This window comes from Cyanistes caeruleus, chromosome 3 (assembly GCF_971803275.1).
Source record: "Cyanistes caeruleus chromosome 3, bCyaCae1.hap1.1, whole genome shotgun sequence".
Lineage (NCBI taxonomy): Eukaryota > Metazoa > Chordata > Aves > Passeriformes > Paridae > Cyanistes > Cyanistes caeruleus.
In genome coordinates, this window is record NC_141703.1 from 88,045,908 (window position 1) to 88,063,186 (window position 17,279).

The following is a 17,279-nucleotide window of genomic DNA, read 5'->3' on the forward strand; positions in this document are numbered from 1 at the left end:
GAGGGAATGCTCTGACCAAAATTTGGATAAAACCTGGTCATTTTTAAATGGCTTGCAAGTATAAATGTAAATGAAAGCACATTAAAAGCTAACCTTGGAAGAGAAGAAATAAGGGCAGTAGCTGTGCAATATTTAATCACCAGAGGAGGAAAAGAACCAGTAGAAGTTAGAAAATACAAAGTACAAAAATGAAGCCAGTGGGAACAAAGCCTGTAAGTAACAAGGCTGGAAACATGAGCAGCTTTTTTTAGAATGCCTTTTGTTTTTGACATAATTGAACATGGCACTTGTCCATTACCGACTGCAGATAGCAGAATTGTTTGTAATGAGAGGAGGGGAAGTGTTCTGTAAATATTTATTCTGTGTTGGTGCTGGTGTCATATGGGGATGGTGTACTTCCTAGGCAAACAGTAAAGAAGGGTTCTAAATGGCACCTCTTGGGGCAAAGACTTTTTTGATCATCAGTCCTCAATAAATGGTGTTTGTCGTCCTGTGAAAGCCACCTGGAGGCATCTGTGGGCTGATCTCTGTCAGAGTCAGGACTGCTTGGGAAAACCTACAAGGCTGGAAAAGAGCCAGCTCTGTTCTGGTCCTTAATGATGTCAAGAAGGCTGCCACAACAGTCCAGATGTGAAATACTGGAACAGCAGGGAAGTAAATTGCTTCTCTCTAAAACAAGCAAGAAGTCCAGGTCAACAAAATAAAATCAGTTTGAAGGGAAGTAGCCAAAAAAAAAATCTGTCAAAAATTGCTTGGATTTTTTTTATTAAGATCCTTGTTAATAGTTACCTGGATCACTGTAGTGGTAATGGGATCTGAGAAGTTTACTTCTCCTAGAATTGAAGTGCTTAAAGCAGGGATATACTCAGTTAAAGTAATCATGAACTCCATAACAGAACTGGCTAGCTTGCAGATTTCCTGGAACAGCTGTCAGTGCAACATAAACACTTTCTAAAACAGTGCTGGAGAAATTGCCCCTTTAGAGTGATTGGAAATATCCTAGCTGATGAGTGAAGTCAAGTCTGAGTTTCAGCAGGCTGGAGCCATGGAGCGTGACAAGAGGGAAGAATTTTGCAGCCTTGTTAAGCCCATTTATTAATAATAATTGGTCATGCACACAAACGACCAATTTATCTTGCCCAGTTTGATTGCCCCATCTGTGGGCATCATTCCCGAGCAGCTGGGCAAATCTGCTGACAAGGATGTTCAGCAAAGTATTCCCCTTTCCAGCGAGCGGACGTGCTCCCCAGGCTCCCATCCCTCAGGCTCTGCCACCGCCGTGTCCATTGCATGATGTGCATGGAAACCATCCCAGCCATCGCCTTCCGTCAGTGGGACCGCTTTCCTCTCCTGCTTTTCAATTAACTCACCCCACAGCTCAGCGACACCCAGCCCTTCTTAAAGCACTCTTAAAGTATTACTTACTTAACCACCTCTCGGAGCTGGGTGGTGGACACTCTCTCCCCGTCATGTATATTCAATTCAAACGTGGCCCAAATCGGCCCAGAGGTCTCAAGCTGGCAGTGGAAGACATTCCCAAGAGACAGCTTGCTCATACAGACTGAAAATGAGCCCATCTTCTCCCAGATCTGGATGGTTTGAAAACTTCTGAGCTGTTTTGCTTTTTATAATAAACCGCAGCTCTACCCTGCCAATGTGAAGACATTGAGAGCCTGAGTGGCAAGATCTGCTCTAAAGATCTAGCAGTAGGCAAGGAAACTGAAAAGAGTTGCAGCACTGAAAGAGTTAAAGACTAGAAGAAATAGAAGGAAATTAAATGTCCTACCTTTCTTTCCAAAGACAACTGAAGGAAGTTTCTCCAACTTTACTTCCTATCAGTTACAGTATCAGAAGAAATATAGTTGTTTTTATCCAATAAAATGAATTTCATTTATAAAAATAGTCAAACATCTTGATTAATTTATGCTAATTTATGTTTATTTTTCTGAATATATAAAAGAAACTAGGAGTGTTAGTCTTAAAAAAGCACATTTGTGCCCAAGGCTTAAGGACAGGCAAAGCTGTGACAAACACTAAGCTCCTACATTTTGGTGTGAAAGAAATGTTCAGCAAGGTGTCCACTTTGGTCTGTTTTTGCAGGTGTGCAATTTCATTTCAGTGGGCTGGGGTTGCTACCACTGAAGAAACAACTCATTCAAAACTGAAACCCCATCTGGGAGTAGGAAAGGAATTATTTTTTACACATTGACAACAAGCAAGGAAAAGAAGTGTGACCCTGAGATTTCTGAAAGCTTGAATGACGCCGTCATTGGAAGAACCCATTTACTCACCACAGAAAGAGTGAGGTGGGAAGAAGCCTCTCTGGAGCTTTGTAGTCCAAGCCCCTGCTCACATTAAGGATAAAATTGTGGTTGGATCAGGTTGTTCTTGCATGAAACAAACCTGCCTAAAAAGACTACAGCAGTTTGTTCAAGCAGGCTTTTATGTATCCACTCTGTTTTAGTTTGTATTAATAATTCAAGAAACCATTTTTAAATGCTGTTTTTGCAATCAATTAAATATTCCATTTTCTAAATGTCAAGTAAAAAATGCTTCATTCACTATTTCCTAACAAAATAAAATGTAAATTAAGTATTTGAATTAATGCACATTATAACTGTGCGGTGCTTGTACAAATGTGAATAGATTAACATATCTACCAGGTTAAAAAGAGTGCCAATTTTAATGTAAAGTCTATATTTATCAGCATATTCACATAGCTCTTCAGTAAACCCACTGAAAATAAAGTACAAATGCAGAATGAAGATGATTTAACCTGTGAATAAAGCCAGCAATTCAGAGAATTTTGGTTCGAATCAGAACGCTCCCAGGTGCTTTTGTCTGCGGAGATGGGCATCTGTGCCCTGCTCTGCATGGGCTGGTACCTACAGCCCTTCCCACGGGGTGAAGGTGTCCAGCACTGGGATCTTGCAGTAGTGTTTGGAAGCGTTAGTGCTGGACTGGAAGGGGGTCTTTGCTTGTCTGCTGTGTGATGGCTCTGAGGCTCCTTGGCAGGGCTGTCCCCTCTGCTGAGAGGCTCTGCTCCGCTCTGTCCGGCTCCTTGAGTGAACAGAGCGAGTGTCCCCCTCCTCTACCCGCTCCTTTAGGTGTGTGTTTTACTAAATGGAGGTACCACACCTTCCTTTGGTGCACTGTGAGGAATGCACAACCTGGCGTGTCTCAGGGGCTCTGTCAGCCCCTTCCTGAGACCACCCCAACATCTACACAGAACTGCTCATGGCCTCCTCCCTCAGCAGCCTGCTCTTTCATTTCTGGCAACACACCTGCCAGGTGGCTTTGGAAGCATTTTCTATCATATCTGCTTACATTTCAAATTATTTAAGACACTTGCTTTCTGGGGATGCTGCTTGACAAGCCACTGGAATTCACACCTAATCTTTGTGGCCTCCATCTTTATGGTGTTTGGAGCTGACCAGACATCCTCTCCCTGCCCCAAACCCCTCAGTTTAACTCACTGTGCTGACACTGGGTCTGTGAGCCACGGTCCTGGAGTTTCCAAGAGGTTTTCTGTCATTTCTGCTGCTGGTAGTGTTTGTGGTGGAACATGCAGCACGGAAAATGCTGAGAAATAGCCAAAGCATCTGAGACAACAACAAGGAAGAGGAGCTCATCTTCTGAAGGGTGGTCCCTCACAAACCAGACAGGCTCTTACAAAGCTCAGGGTTGACATGCAATTGGATATCAACATGGAAAACATCATTCCAGCGAGTTCTTGCCCCGCTGTTGCACGTCCCTGCTGCTGGCTCAGGCACTCTGTAGGCCTGGGGGTCCCAGCTGGCACTGGAACAGTGGCTGCAGGAAACTCCATTGTGTGGCAGCCCTGAAAACAAGGGTGCAAATCTGCCTCACTGCAAAACTTACACGGCTTGTAGTGTGTCATTGAAGGTAGGGCCTTAAAGGTGCCAAGTGAACTCTCAGAAATCAGAAAACGCTGGAATTAACATCACCCCCGTGCTCCGCATTGCTGACAACTATAATTGCTCGATGCAGCAGTAGCGAGTAGACTTCCCCCAGCCTGCAGCATTGATGCATCGTGTACAAGTCACTGTTCCCTCCTCTTCCCTCCCCCAGAGATGATTTTTGTTTTGCAAAGACTTGAAATGCAGGTGTCCCACAGCCAGCTGGCACACACCTCATCAAACAGCACAGCAGTGCCTCCTGCTCTCGCAGCCTCCCAACCCTGCTGGGCGCATGCCAGAGACTCACTGGTTTCTGCAGAGTCCACTAGTGGACTGTGAGTTTTCTGAAGGATTCTGACAACATGAACCAGGTCCAGGATGTTCCACAGTGCATGAGGAGTAGCCAGTGTCCTCACATCTGTAACCACCTTTCCAAATAAGCAGTAGCTCCCCACAGGCATTGCTAACAGAGCCCCAGCCAAGGGGGACTCCTTTGACAGGTCCCCCTTCTTTTGCATTCATTCTTGTTTCCTGTTCTCATTTGCCATAAATCCCTTGCTGGCACATGAAGACACAGGCAGTGTAGCCAGCACCTGCCAGATATCAATAACACTGTGTGGCATTTCCCAGAGAAGCTGTGGGTGCTCCATCCCTGGCAGTGTTCAAGGCCAGGTTGGATGGGGTCCTGAGCAGCCTGGTCTAGTGGGAGATGTCCCTGCCCATGGCAGAGGGGTTGGAATTGGATGATCTTTAAGGTCTCTTCCAACCCAAACCATTCTATGATTCTGTGATTCTGTGACTTGCCACATCGGTTTGCTTTCCTTAGTCCAACATTTCCATCAGCCAGTGAGGTCAGCACTGAACTGCTCTGGGAAGCTGCTCAGCCAGGGTGACAGAGCTCAGCCTTGGCTCTTTTCCTGCAGAGAAGTGGAGGTGACTAACAGAGCTAGGGAGCTGAAGGCCGTGCAATTGTCTAAAATCAGCTAATAAGCAATGTGTCTCAAGCTAAGTAATGCAAGGCTGGGAGCTGCCAAAAGATACGCAAGCTCCAGCAGTGTTGCCTGTTCTAATACGAGTATCGAGAGCTAGCTGGAAAAACTCTCCTGATCAATGTTTTTCTAAAGAGCTGAAAAAACATTCAAAATTCAGCGCTGCTTTTAAATGGCCAGGCTTCAAGCTTCTCAGAAACGCTACTTTCCAACAAGACATCTTAGAGCAAAGTACAGCTCGTCTCCTGCAGAGCTACGTGCTGCCACCTCCACCAGACACCTCTCGAACCGCGAGCTTTCACCCTGAGAGCCTGCATGGCCACAGGGCATGATGTGCCAGCCCTGCAGCGGCAGCCGCTGCATCAGCAGAGCCGCTGGAATCTCCCCGGATCTGCGGCAGGAGCGGCTCCCGCAGGAGAGCCCCGCTGCGAGCTCCAGAGCTCGGCCCCGCTCTGCCCGCAGCTCCCGGGAGCCGCTCCGCAGAGCCGGGGGTGACGGGGGGCTCTGCTGGGCCCCCCGAGTTCTGCTGACGCCTGCAGCTCCCGGGGCTGCTGTGCCAAGCGTTTTCCCGGCAGCCGCTCGGCCCTGCGGCCGTGTCTGTGCCCGCGGGAGCTGCGGCAGGCGCCGGGGATGCTGCGCCCCTGCCCTGCGCTCCAGGTGTCCCAGCCTGAGGAGATGGGCACGGCTGAGGATCCCCCTCCAAGTCAGTCCTGAGGGCTCTGGGCACTTCTGCTCTGCTGGTCCCGTTCTGCTGGCAGCATTATTCCTGCTTTTTTCCTGGGAAGGCTTTGCAGAGCAGAGAGAGGTGCTGAGGGCACCTGTGCCAGAAGCGGAGGAAGAGCAGCTGCTGCTCCCTTGACTCCCCAGAAAGTGCTCAGAAAGTGCTGTGTGTGCCTGGGAGGGATCAAACCAGCTTCCCGACACATCCTGAAGCAAGCCGGTGCTGGGACGCTCCTGGGAGGGCATGGGGTGCTCCTCAAAGCCCTGCAGATGGAAGAGATGCTGCCTCCTTTCCCCCTCGTGAAACAATTTGGGCTTTAGGATACCCCATAGGTACCGCTTTTGGAGTACCCCCAGCCTCAGATCAGCCTGGCCAGACCTCAAATGCTGTTGTGGGTCGTTCCCAGCCACCGGCGTGTCCCCAGAGAGAGGGAGAAGCTCCCAGTTTGGCTCCCGTGTCCCCATGAGCCTGGCGTGTCCCCTCCCTGGGGGCTCCGCCTGGCCCCACCGCGACACCGGCCCCGGGTTCCGACTGCGGGGCCGTGGCCCGGGAATGGTTCCACGGTTGCCAAGGGCAGAAGCCGAGCGCTCAGACCGGCCGCCCTGGCCTGCTCGGTGTGCGAGGCACTCCCAGCCGGCCAGCGAGCAGCTCACGATGCTGCAGCCCGTGGCACACACATCGCGGCTCCTCTGGCTGCTGAGTAAGTGACCGCCCCGGCAGGGCCACCTCGGGGCCTGGAGCCGCTGTCCTGCCGCACCCTGTCTGTCACCAGGGCCTTGGGGTGGGGACGGTGCGGAGGCAGCAGGAGAGGGGGCTCAGCTGGAGGCAAAGAGGGGAGGGAGGAGATGGAGGGATGTCCCCCTGGACAGGGATGTGTCCATAGCACGGTGCAGGGGGCAGGGGAGCCACCACCACTGTGGTGCCTCTGGAGGCTGGGACTTTTGAGGGGAAAAATAAAAAAAGCACATCAATACCCTCCCCCTATCCCCCCCCAAAAAAACCCAAACACAAAAAAAACCCAAAAAAACAGAAAACACCAAACCCACAAAAAGAACTCAACCTCCCCCCACAAAAAACACATATAAAAAGGAAACAACAATGCTTCCCCCAATCCAAACCAAGCTCAAAATAAAATCTGACTTTTAAAGGGGGTTTTTTTTGTTGTTTTTTCTTTCCTCTGTATTCTTTTTCCCCCCTTTTCCCTGGGCCTCCTGGTTACCCCAGCACCCTGCAGGCAGGGGTGATGGAGACTTCAGGCCGGCATCTGAAGCGTTTGTCCCAGCACCCTGTGCCAGCCGGCAGGGGCAGGCCAGCCTGCTCCTTCATTTCCAGCCGCTCAGGTGGCAGGGACAGCCCAGCCCACGGCCCGTGTTTGTCCCGCAGGTGTGCTGAGCTTGCCGGCGGCCGCTGCGGCTCCGCCGGTGCCGCCGGTGCCGGGCAGCCCGCTGTCGGACCGGGAGTACCAGCAGTTCTTTGCCAAGCTGCACCCGCCCTGGCAGGCAAACATGTTCTGCCTGCTGCGCCAGGCCTACGGCTGCCTCAACCACGACATCCTGCGCCTGGACCAGGAGGAGAACCACGGAGAAATCCCCGAAGGTAAGGGCATCACCAGGCTCGCAGGAGCACGTGGACCCGGCTGGAGCTGCCCCAAAATGCCGCAGGATTGTGGGAATGGGATGGCTTGGGTTGGTCAATATAGCCCAAAAAGCAGCTTGGAGCAGGCACCGGCCTGACTAGAGCACACTGGTTTTTGTGGCCTCTCTGAGCATCCCTTTCGGTGCTGCACCACTCTCCTGGAGAAAAAACAAACCTTTTCCCCAAAGGGCAGCCCTAACCTAAGCAGGAATCTGCACGGTTTCCCCCTCACTCCATGTGTAGTCTGGCACCACCAAAAAGGGTTTGTTCTCTTGTAAGGTTTCCTTCAAGCTCCTGTGGGCTGCTGTGACTCCTCCTCTTCACCCAGCTGAGGAAGCACACCTGTCCCAGCCTCTCTTTACAGGTCATGGGGCTGAAAGCCACAGCCACTCCAGTGGCCCTTTCTTTCTCCACATCTCTGTTGGTGGGGTGGCAGGAGGAAAAACTGGCCACAGTCTTCTCAAGCTCAGTGCAGCTCCTCATCTCTAACCAGCTCCTTCCAGCTTCTTCTGAGGGTTAATGCAGAATCTTGGCTCATGGGCTCTCGTAGGTCTTTAAGAAAACTTGAGATGATAAGCTGCCTTTTTAAGTGTTTAACATTTCAGGAGCCAAGAAACATCCCGGTTCAGAAAGCACCATAGCAACAGCACCCTTCAGATCTCTGCAGTCATATTTTCCCTGCACCCCTGCATCAGAGAATTTAAGTGGTATAATTATATCTGTGCAGCTGAAAAACTTGGGACTACTTCTGTTGTATTTTTCTTCAGAAGAAAAAAAAAAAAAAAAATAGAGGCAATTTTCTCATAAAAAATATGTCTTTATATTTAGATATGAACGTCAGTGAGCTGAATGATCAGCCAACTGCTTATTTGGACTGCAGCTTGAGGGCAACTATTTCTTGCTGGTTTCTGCAGCTGTGTTGGGGGAGCGAGTCCCACTCCACATCACCAGACCCAGGGATGGGTCCTGTGCTCTTCACCCACTTTTGGGCACCTGAAATCCACTGTGCATGGGTGCGCCCATGGTCTGTCCCTAGTTTCTCTCCTTGTGGTGCCAAATTCCCCAGCACTGCTCTTTGTCATGTCCAGCCACACTCCCACTGCTGCTGCCTTCAGAGACTCACTTGTCAGGAGCAGAAGCATCTGGAAATGCCAGAAGATGGGACAGTTTTGCAGGCTGCCCTCTTCACCCTCTTTTCTCCCATCCCTCAGCCTAACACACTTATCCAGCAGAATTTATTCCCCTTTGTGTTACCTTTTTTCCAGTTTGGGGGTTATTTTGGCACATTTCAGCCAGCCTGAGAGGTGGAACAGATGTGGCAGAGTGTGTGCCTTCTCATGCTTAGCCTCTGCTCTCCTCACAGAGCTATGGCAGTGCTGTACACTCAGATATGAGCATTAATTGTGCCCATTCAGGTGTGGTGCTGAGGAAGGCAATCACCTTAGCTTTAAACAAAGGAGAGCGTGAGGATCTGGAGTGCTCCCTACAATATCTTGTGCTTTAAACAAGGGATGGGGTTCTGGAGTTTTCCCTACAAGTTGGGTGTTTTTCTGGGCTGGGATCCTGGTGTAGATCTGAAATTCTGCTTTTGATGGCGCAGCTGTTTGCTCAGCACAAGAAATGAGCACAGAGTAAAGGATTCCTGAGCAATATCAGGAGAGCAGTGCCCTCCCTCTGAGCCAGCACTTTTCCTGTTCTCACAAGGCTCTCTGTACCAGCCAGGCCATGCACTCCTAGAGCAGAGGCAGCACAAGATCACCCAATTCTTCAGCTTTTTCTGCTCTCCTGCACACCCTTGGCTTTCCTGCAATTGCTGCAAGAGCTGTGTCCCTGGAGCCAGCGTGCTGGCAGTGCTGGTCAAGATTGCAGTGTGTGTGTGTGTGTACAGGCACAGGCTTTGCCAGCAGCATCCTGGCCCCATGGACCCTCCTCCATCCCCTGCAAGGCTGGAATCAATGTCAAACTATATTGCCCTGAAGAATTTGTCTCCTCTAGAGCCATCTGCCTGGAGAAGCTGTGGCAACCCCATCCCTGACAGACAAGACCAGGCTGGGTGGGCCTTTGAACAACCTGGTCCAGTGGAAGGAGTCCCTGCCCATGGCAGGGGACTTGGAACTTGATGGTCTATAAAGACCCTTCCAAACCAAACCAAACCAAACCAAACCAAACCAAACCAAACCAAACCAAACCAAACCATACCATTCTCTGATTCTCTGGTGCTCCCAGGTCTGGTCTGGTCATCTTTTTAACCTTCTATGTCACTACTTGGCTTTTTTTTCTCTTTTTTAAACCCAGCAAGAACTAATAACAAAAGCATCAGATCCTGGAAACAGGAAGTTTGTGTCACTGTCATGGGGAAGATAACTGTGTGAAAAAGGGCAGAAGGACAAAGCGAAACCCTCAGGGGGCTGGAGGGAAAAGAGATGTGGCGCCTGGAATGGGGAGCTCCAACAGCCCAGGGCTGTGATCTCCATCTGGGGGCACACAGCTTGGACTTGTCCTGCATCCACGAGCTGCCACCTGAGAGGGTCCCCATCTCTTGGTGCACCCAGGCCTGCCTCCATCCCACATCTCTGTCTCTAGGGCCGATCTGCACTGAATTTCCAGAGGTGGTGCAGTTCCAGACCTTCTGCCAGTTCGCCCACTATCGCTGCCTCAAACAGCAGTTCTTCGTCAAGGTAAGGGCTGGGATGTGGGGAGTATCTCTTGGGAAATGGCAGGTGAGGAGGAAGGGAAGATAAGACAGTGAGAGTTGTGTTTCTCCCTCTCTCCTCCACGCAGCGAGTCCCATGTTTGGGTTGGTCTCTAACAAACCCTTTCCCGATGGAGCTATCCAGCACCCCAAACTCCTCGGCAGCGGACAGAGGCTCCCCTGTCACACAAGGTATGGCTGCACTGAGCTGTGCTGGCACCCCTGCTCACCTGCTGCTCTCCTGTAGCTGCACCCCTGCAGCTTTCTGTCTGGCCTCCAAAAGCCGCCCTCGGCCGCTCCGTCCCTCTGTCTCACCACTCAGAAGAGGGCTTTTCTGTCACCTGCTGATGCCCTGCTGCAGGACAATGTGGAAGACCTTCTGCAGCTCTCTCGTGCTCTGTTAGGTCAGAAACCATGGCAGACAAAGCACCCCACATCCATGCCAAAGGTGCCCACACCCCAGCAGAAGAGCAGGACTACGCGCCCACCGACTCCCTGGGCTGCCACCTCACCTTCCAGGGTGGAATCCCCGGAGGAGCAAAGCCTGAGGAAAAGCATCTGGCAGCTGATCCATTCGGCTCTCTCCTTGGATGCGTCCTTGGAGACCAAGAACTCCTCTTGGAACCTCACCAGCTTGGGCCCAGGACACACAATGAAGTCGGAAATCCCCCCCCGAGGCAGGTGAGGGGAAGGCTGCTCTTTCTGGGCACCACACCCCACCCCTGCAGGGCTGTCCCGCCCCAGAGCATCCATGTCCCTGCTCAGAGCAGGTGGTGAGTGTGGGCAAGTGCTCTGGAGCAAGCTGTCCCATCCAGAGCAGGAATGTAGCTGGGGAGCCCCCAGGCACCCCTCCCTGTGAGGGAGGGTGAGTGAGCAGGGAGAGGGCGATCCAGCGCTGCTGGAGCCTGAAAATGGCACTGTCCTTGCATCCTGGGCAATGGGGAGCACCAGCTGCCCTGGGCTAGGAATCAGCCAGGAGCACAGAGCTGTGCAGGGCCGCTCCTTCTCCTCGAGCACACGCACCTCTCTGCACTCTGGATGTGTGCACAGCACTTCCTAGGGTGTTTCTGGTTCCCCATTCTGGTTTTGGAGGCAGCATTGTGGCAGTTCAGCACAGTTCAGGCCGGCTCGCTGCAACCCTGTCACACAGCCCCCTCAGTTCCTCTGGCCTATGGATGCACTGGGAGCTTACAGAGCACGCTGAGCTCTTCTCAGCTGCTCTGCCAGGATCTGTTTGCCTCTGTCCTCAGGTAGCTGGGGCTGGTGACAGAGAAAAGACCTGCAAAAAGATATTGTGCTTTCACTCAAATTTCCTTTTTGACCCTTCAGTACCTTGTGGCTGAGGACCATTTGCTTTGACTGACATGCAAATACTATTTTGCTTACCAAGAGAAAAAAAAAAAAAAAGAAAGAGAAAAAAAAGAGAAAAAAAAGGGTGTCTAGAGGCGGTTTTCATGGAGAAGTCATTTTGGTTTCGCTCTCTTGCTGGCCAGTGATGTTCCTGTAAGCACACAGATTTTGTGCCTGATTGCATGCCTGTGGTTTCTCTTGGACACGCTGCATAGCACTGCCACAGTGCAGCCACAGATTCCACTTCTGCATGGAAAGATGAGTTGCATCATGTTGTTAAAGCCATAACTGTCCTCCTGCAAGCCTCCAACATATGTCATCCTCCTTCCTAATATTGTAGGAGGCTTTCGCTGCCTGGATAAAGTTTTCCTGGTGTATGTGCAAAATTGTGTTTCGCTGAGGATTTCGTTCTCCCTGCCTGTGAAACTGAGCCTTGCTGTGATTGAGCTCTATTGGGATTACTGGGGGACTGCTGTGGTTGCAGATGACACTTTCTCTGCTGCTGTCAAAGACACTAATGCTGCCTGTGTGTCTGTAACTGGCAGCCGAGCCCCATCAATCATGCTAAGCAAAGCTTAAACCCCACTGAGGATAAAAAGGCGAGATAGACCGCGCCTGTCGGCTTTGCCGCTCGCCACATCCCGCCTCCTCTCACAGGAACTTTAAAGCATGACCTAAAAAAGGGGCAAAACGCCTGGAGGCATTTCCATCCCAGCAAGGGGAGCAGTGCTAGGTGGGACTGGTCGTTGTGCACAGGTGCCATTCAGCACCTGGTTTAACACAAGGTGGGCAGGGCTGTGATGGGCACACATCCCAGAGCTCCGTGTCTTCCCTGGGGTTTTATGTCCAGCAGGACATCCATCCTTTTATTCATCCCTTGTGGCTTGTGGCAGCTGCTCTGGCAGCTATTCCAGCTTTCATTGTGCCTGATGAGGCCAGCTGTAATCTTTAGAGGCAGACAGGGAAAGGGTAGTAAGACAAGAAGTACCTGAAGCACTTTTCTGTGGTTTTTCTGGTAGTGGTGAATCATTGGGCGGGAGGGGGGGAACAACAATTTTTGCACCTATTTTCTATTTTTAGTCCTTATTGTGCTTTCTGCCTCGTTTCCCAGTATTTCCTCTCCTCAGAGTTACCTCTAAACCGTGATTCAGTCTTGCAATAAGTTAAAGAGAGCTCTGTAGCCCTTGCCTTATAAAGCCCATGCAATTCTCATTTTCTGCAGCAACTTTCAGTGTCCCTTTAAAACACCCCCATGCTCCAGCTCTGTGCACACTACCCACTGATGGGATTCGGCATTTGGGTACATGGAAGGACATCAGCCTCCCTCCCTTCCCTGCTTTTCTGTTTGCACAAAGAATTGCATCTGCCCTTTTTCCCAGAGCTTCCCACTGCTGTGTTATTTATATATTTATTTATATATAAATATTTATATATTTATATATTTATTAAATATTTATATATTTATATATTTATTTATATATAACCCTTTCAGCATCACAGCTGTCCTGGATCCAGACCTGATTCTGTTGGTATTCACATGTGGATGCTCACCTGTGGTTCGTGTGAGCCCAGATTCCCCAGCAAGACTGCTCCAGCCCTCTCAGAATCCCAGAACTGTTAGGGCTGGAGATCATTCTGTCCAATCCCCTGCCAAGGAAGGGTCACATAAAGCAGGTGACACAGGAACCTGTCTAGGTGGGTTTGATTTTCTTGGAGACTCCATGACCTCTCTGGACAGCCTGTTCCAGTGCCTTGCCATCCTCAATGTAAAGAAGTTCTTCCTGATGTTGAGGCAGAGCTTTTTCTGTTTTAGTTTATGACCACTGCTCCTTATCCTGTGGCCAGGCACCACTGAAAAGAGTCTGGCACCATTGTCTTGACAGCCACCCTTGGGATATTTATGTGCAGTGAGAGATGCATACACTCCTGGTGACTCCCCCTCCTCCTCCTCCTCCTGCTTTACCCCTCCAAACAGTCCTTGTGCTGCTTATCTACTTTAGCCCCAGAGGCTTTCATTTTAAGGCCAGACCCTTCGTTAAAAATACCATCCCCAGAAAAAAAACCCCTCCTTTTGAATTATCATCACCCATAACCAGCCCTGGCATGCAGTCAAAGATCTTTTTTTTCTGTTTCTGAAGCTGTTAAGAGTGTCTTCTTCATAACTGGTTTTCGTTTCCTGCAGCAACCCTCTTAAATCAGAAGTTACCAAGTGCTGGAAAGCTGCTGTTCTCTCCTTATCTCCTTTTCTGCTTGCCTCAGGTGCTCACTGCACCTCAGACAGCCAGTATCAGGAAGGTTCAGCAGCTGAAAGCTAATGGCCCAAATCCTTGTCATTACATGGCAGGAGAGGCAGATGCTGCTCACCAGAACTCTTCAGAGATAGCACTGAAGCAGGCTCTGTGTGTCCTTCCACATCCTGAGATGCCAAAGTATGATAAGCTGTTACCTGAAGTTTTCTCTTTCGCCTTGCATCAATTACTGATCTCGGCCCATGGATTCTTCTTAACCCTGGGGGTTTTTTTCACATTCCCATTGGATCTTTGCCTCACAGTACCTGTTAGGCTTTTTCCAGGGCAGTGCTTAGGACAGTAAAATGCAGAGGTACAAAGCTGGGGAGGGATTTGCATTAGGAAATCGCTTTAGATAGACCCATCCCTTTCCCTGAAGCATGGTGAAACCTCTGTGCATCCACAAACAGCTCAGCAGCGTGTCAACAAGTGGAGAGAACCAGCAGCAGTGCTGTTATACTCACCCAGAGGTGGTAAATCAGCTCATAAATTTGCAGCTGTGAGACCAGAAAACCTCACAGCAGAGACGGAGAGCAGAGATAGAGGAGGAAAAGGATGTGACGGAGAGCACAGCAGAATTTCTTGGTCATTCTTGACTAAGCTTCTTGAGTTCTTTCAAACTCAGGCTGGTGGCACAACTCTGTGTTCTGTAAGGCTCATCTCTTTTAACATTCAGGTCTAGGAATTGCCCTGACCTTGCACCCTGACCCTCCTGCTCAGCACAGGACATGAAGTCATGTCTGGTGAGCCCCAAAGAAAACAACAGCGCTATGTGGTGGCAGACTCCTCTCCTAACAGAAGCATCCAAACTTTTTTGGAGTCTCCGACCTGTGGAGGAAGCACCCATCAGCTGTTCCCATGCTAAACACCCTTGGTGTGAGGAAGATGCAGTTTACTTCTGGTTTGAATGGATCCTGCCCCCAAATTCCAGTCACCAAAAGTCTTTACTCATCCACCTGCTGACAAGGAGAGCTTTCCAGCTGAAGCCCTCCTTGGTAAAAGGGCTGACTGACTGAGTGGGTACCCACTGGTAGATTTGCTCAGCTGAATGATGCCTTTTTAGCTTCAGCCTCTAGGTGAAAGTTTTCCAGGCCTGAGGAAATCTCATCTTCAGGACCTTCCTTCAGGTTCTCCACCTCTTCTTTTTTTCTTTTTTTTTTTCCTTCTTTTCAATGCTAATCTGACAGTCTCCAAAAAGTTTCAGCTATTCTCAGGAAAGCTTGTCCATACATGTTAGCCCATGCATGGATTTTAAGAGCATTTTAACATAAGCTGCTCTTCTTTACTCTCTGTCAGATCAAAGTTTGTTTATTTATCACTGGCTTTGTTTCCAGACACAAGAGGCAAATATCTAATGAGCATGTTTACCTCTTCTGCATCATTGATGATGACTGAAACCAACCATCCCTGTCTGCTAACAGTTGTGTACCATGTTTACAAATTCCATTGTTCCTAAGAGATGCCAAATATTCTCATTGCTCTGATCCCATTTTCCTGACATTTTCTACTTTTAGCTACCCATGTCAGTTTGGATGAACAGTGCTCAACAAGTTTTTCCCTGTTTCTGTCAAATACTTGGGAAGGAGGCTTAATATGTGACATTCTCCAGACCCAAACGGGGCTGCCCAACCTTCAACACTCAGCAGACATCTAAAAAACATCTCCTCACTGTGCACTCCAACAGATGAAATTAGGCAACAGCTGCTGCAGGGGCTCTGGGAAAGCTCTTCAAGCTGTGCTCTTCATCCAGTCCCTCTCACATGCCCCCAAATGCACAGCAACCCCGCAGAGAGAGGTACAGACCCTGCAGAGAGCCCCATCCCTCTGTGCAGTTTAGCCAAGAGTCCAAGGTTTCTTTGGGAAGGGATTTTTCGCTTAGTTTTGGGATTGTTTTCAGTTTCTAACTAAAGATGCATCTCTTCAGTGTGTGACAAGGAATGAGATGACTCCCTCCTTCCCTTTCTGTCAGCCTTCTAGCCCTGCAGAACGATGAGGCGGTGCTGATCCTGTGCTACGCAGTGCTGGAGGGAGATTGCCTCTCCTCGATGCTCGCCATGGCCTGGAAGGAGATGGAGAAAAAAAACTTTGGGTTCGGAGACTCGGTAAAGACACCAGTGTCCACCCCTGGCCCCCACTGTGTGCAGGCCACCTCCCGAGAGAAGCTGACCTGGGTGACCAGGGAGGCAGGAATTCCAAGCCAGGAATATGGGAACTCCTCAGCCCCCTGTTTTGGGAGGCTCTTAGCCTCCTTTTCCCCCTGACCGCTGCATCCACCCCAGGTGTGTGACAACCTTGGGCGGCACCACTTGGACCTGTGCCCTGCCTGTGCTTTCTGCTCGCTGAAGAGGGAGCAGTGCCAGAACATCAAGACCCTGAACCGTGTTCATTGTGACTCGGACAGCTTCTCCACCTACATCAACCCTCAGATCTCGGCCCAGCTCGGGGACGAGGAGGGCAAGGTACCGAGCGAGCTGTATGTCCTGCTGCTGTATCAGGAGGAGCCTGGACTGGGAGCTGGGGAAGGGGAGGAAGAAGCATGGCTCACTTTGTCCCACCCCTTTGCAGCCCATGTCCTCAGAGATCCTGGAGGGCTACAACATGGACTTTTTGAGAGGGATGAGGTTGGAGTACTGGTGCAGCCAGATGGCCATCTATGGCTGTGAGGAGCCTGCTGTGACCCTCTGGCTGAAGGCAGAGTATGAAGCCTTCCAAAACGGGGATGGCTCAGGAAAGGTGGGTGACCATCATTGGATGTTCCCATCCCCCCTTCTCCTATTCTTTCTCTGACCTTCATTCCCTTGGCACCAGATCTGTGACTCGAGAGGAAATCAGCATCCCAGCTACTGCATGTTCAAGAGCTACCAGTGTCTCCTGAAGAGCATCTACAACCAGAGGGTGAGAAGCAGCCACGCTGCCTTTTGCACAGCCTGCTCTTCCATGGCTGGCCCCTCCACAGCCAGCCCCGAGTCCCTGCTGGACTCACTGGCCCACTGCTTTTCCTTCTAGGACAGAACTGGGTGTGTCTGGGGGAGGTGGCAGAACAAATAGAGGCCCCAGCACAACTGGGGTGTCAGTGGTGGGTGAGACTTGTACAGATGATGTGAAGGATGATATCCCTTAAGGGCAGGATCTCCCCCATCTGCTGGGAGCTTTCTAGGCAGTAACAAAACCCCAAATCACCAGAGCAGGACAGAGGACTGGCCTGTATCCTAGCAAGCACACAGTTGAGCTGCCAGTTCAGCTGGTCCTCCCCTCTTCCCCCTGGTGCCCCCATCATCCCAGCCTCCAGATGCCATCCACCATGGAGATCTCTTTCCTTGGGGAAGGATGGGCAGAGGTACCACTCCCACAAACCCAGGCTCTCCTTGCAGGTGGCTCCCGTGGAATGCAAGCCTTACAAGAGCTACAGGGTGCTGAGTGCAAAGGAGGGAGACGAGGAGGTGCAGCTGTGGCAAGAGATATTCCACAGCCTCTCCAAGCAGGAATCTGAAAGTTAATAAAGTTTGTAAAGACCTTCAAGATAGTCAAGGCCTTTGACCAAATACTACCATGCCGTCTAAACCATATCACAAAGTGCCACATCTACTTGTCTTTTGAACACTTCCAGGGATGGAAGTGATTCCACCACTTCCCTGGGGAGCCTGTTCCAATGCCTGATCACCCTTTCAGTGGAGAAATGTTTTT

General features: G+C 50.4%; 1 protein-coding gene and 1 long non-coding RNA gene across 3 annotated transcripts; one reads left to right on the forward strand and one right to left on the reverse strand.

The window, feature by feature from the left end:
- Positions 1-1,561: 1,561 nt before the first annotated feature.
- On the reverse strand, positions 1,562-3,559 carry LOC111938355 (uncharacterized). 2 transcript variants are annotated; one of them, XR_015284954.1, is made up of 3 exons: positions 3,477-3,559; positions 2,292-2,345; positions 1,562-1,648 (listed from the first exon to the last, which is right to left on the reverse strand). It is a non-coding gene; the product is annotated as an uncharacterized LOC111938355 (long non-coding RNA). The 2 variants fall into 2 exon arrangements; XR_015284953.1 differs by lacking the exon at positions 1,562-1,648 and having other exon boundaries at positions 2,175-2,345.
- ACRBP (acrosin binding protein) lies at positions 2,340-17,114 on the forward strand. The gene is made up of 10 exons (XM_023940054.2): positions 2,340-6,330; positions 7,014-7,226; positions 9,849-9,943; positions 10,047-10,149; positions 10,362-10,638; positions 15,565-15,697; positions 15,875-16,054; positions 16,161-16,328; positions 16,404-16,490; positions 16,967-17,114. Exons 1-10 carry the CDS (start codon positions 6,093-6,095, stop codon positions 17,090-17,092), a joined length of 1,620 nt encoding a protein of 539 aa, XP_023795822.2. The 5' UTR covers positions 2,340-6,092; the 3' UTR covers positions 17,093-17,114.
- The last annotated feature ends 165 nt before the right edge of the window (positions 17,115-17,279 follow it).

Coding starts and splice junctions, on each gene's coding strand:
- ACRBP (XM_023940054.2), top strand. CDS start 6,093: ATGAGCCTGGCGTGTCCCCTCCCTGGGGGCTCCGCCTGGCCCCACCGC. Junction 6,331..7,013: donor GCGGCTCCTCTGGCTGCTGA/GTAAGTGACCGC, acceptor TTTGTCCCGCAG/GTGTGCTGAGCTTGCCGGCG. Junction 15,698..15,874: donor ACTTTGGGTTCGGAGACTCG/GTAAAGACACCA, acceptor CATCCACCCCAG/GTGTGTGACAACCTTGGGCG.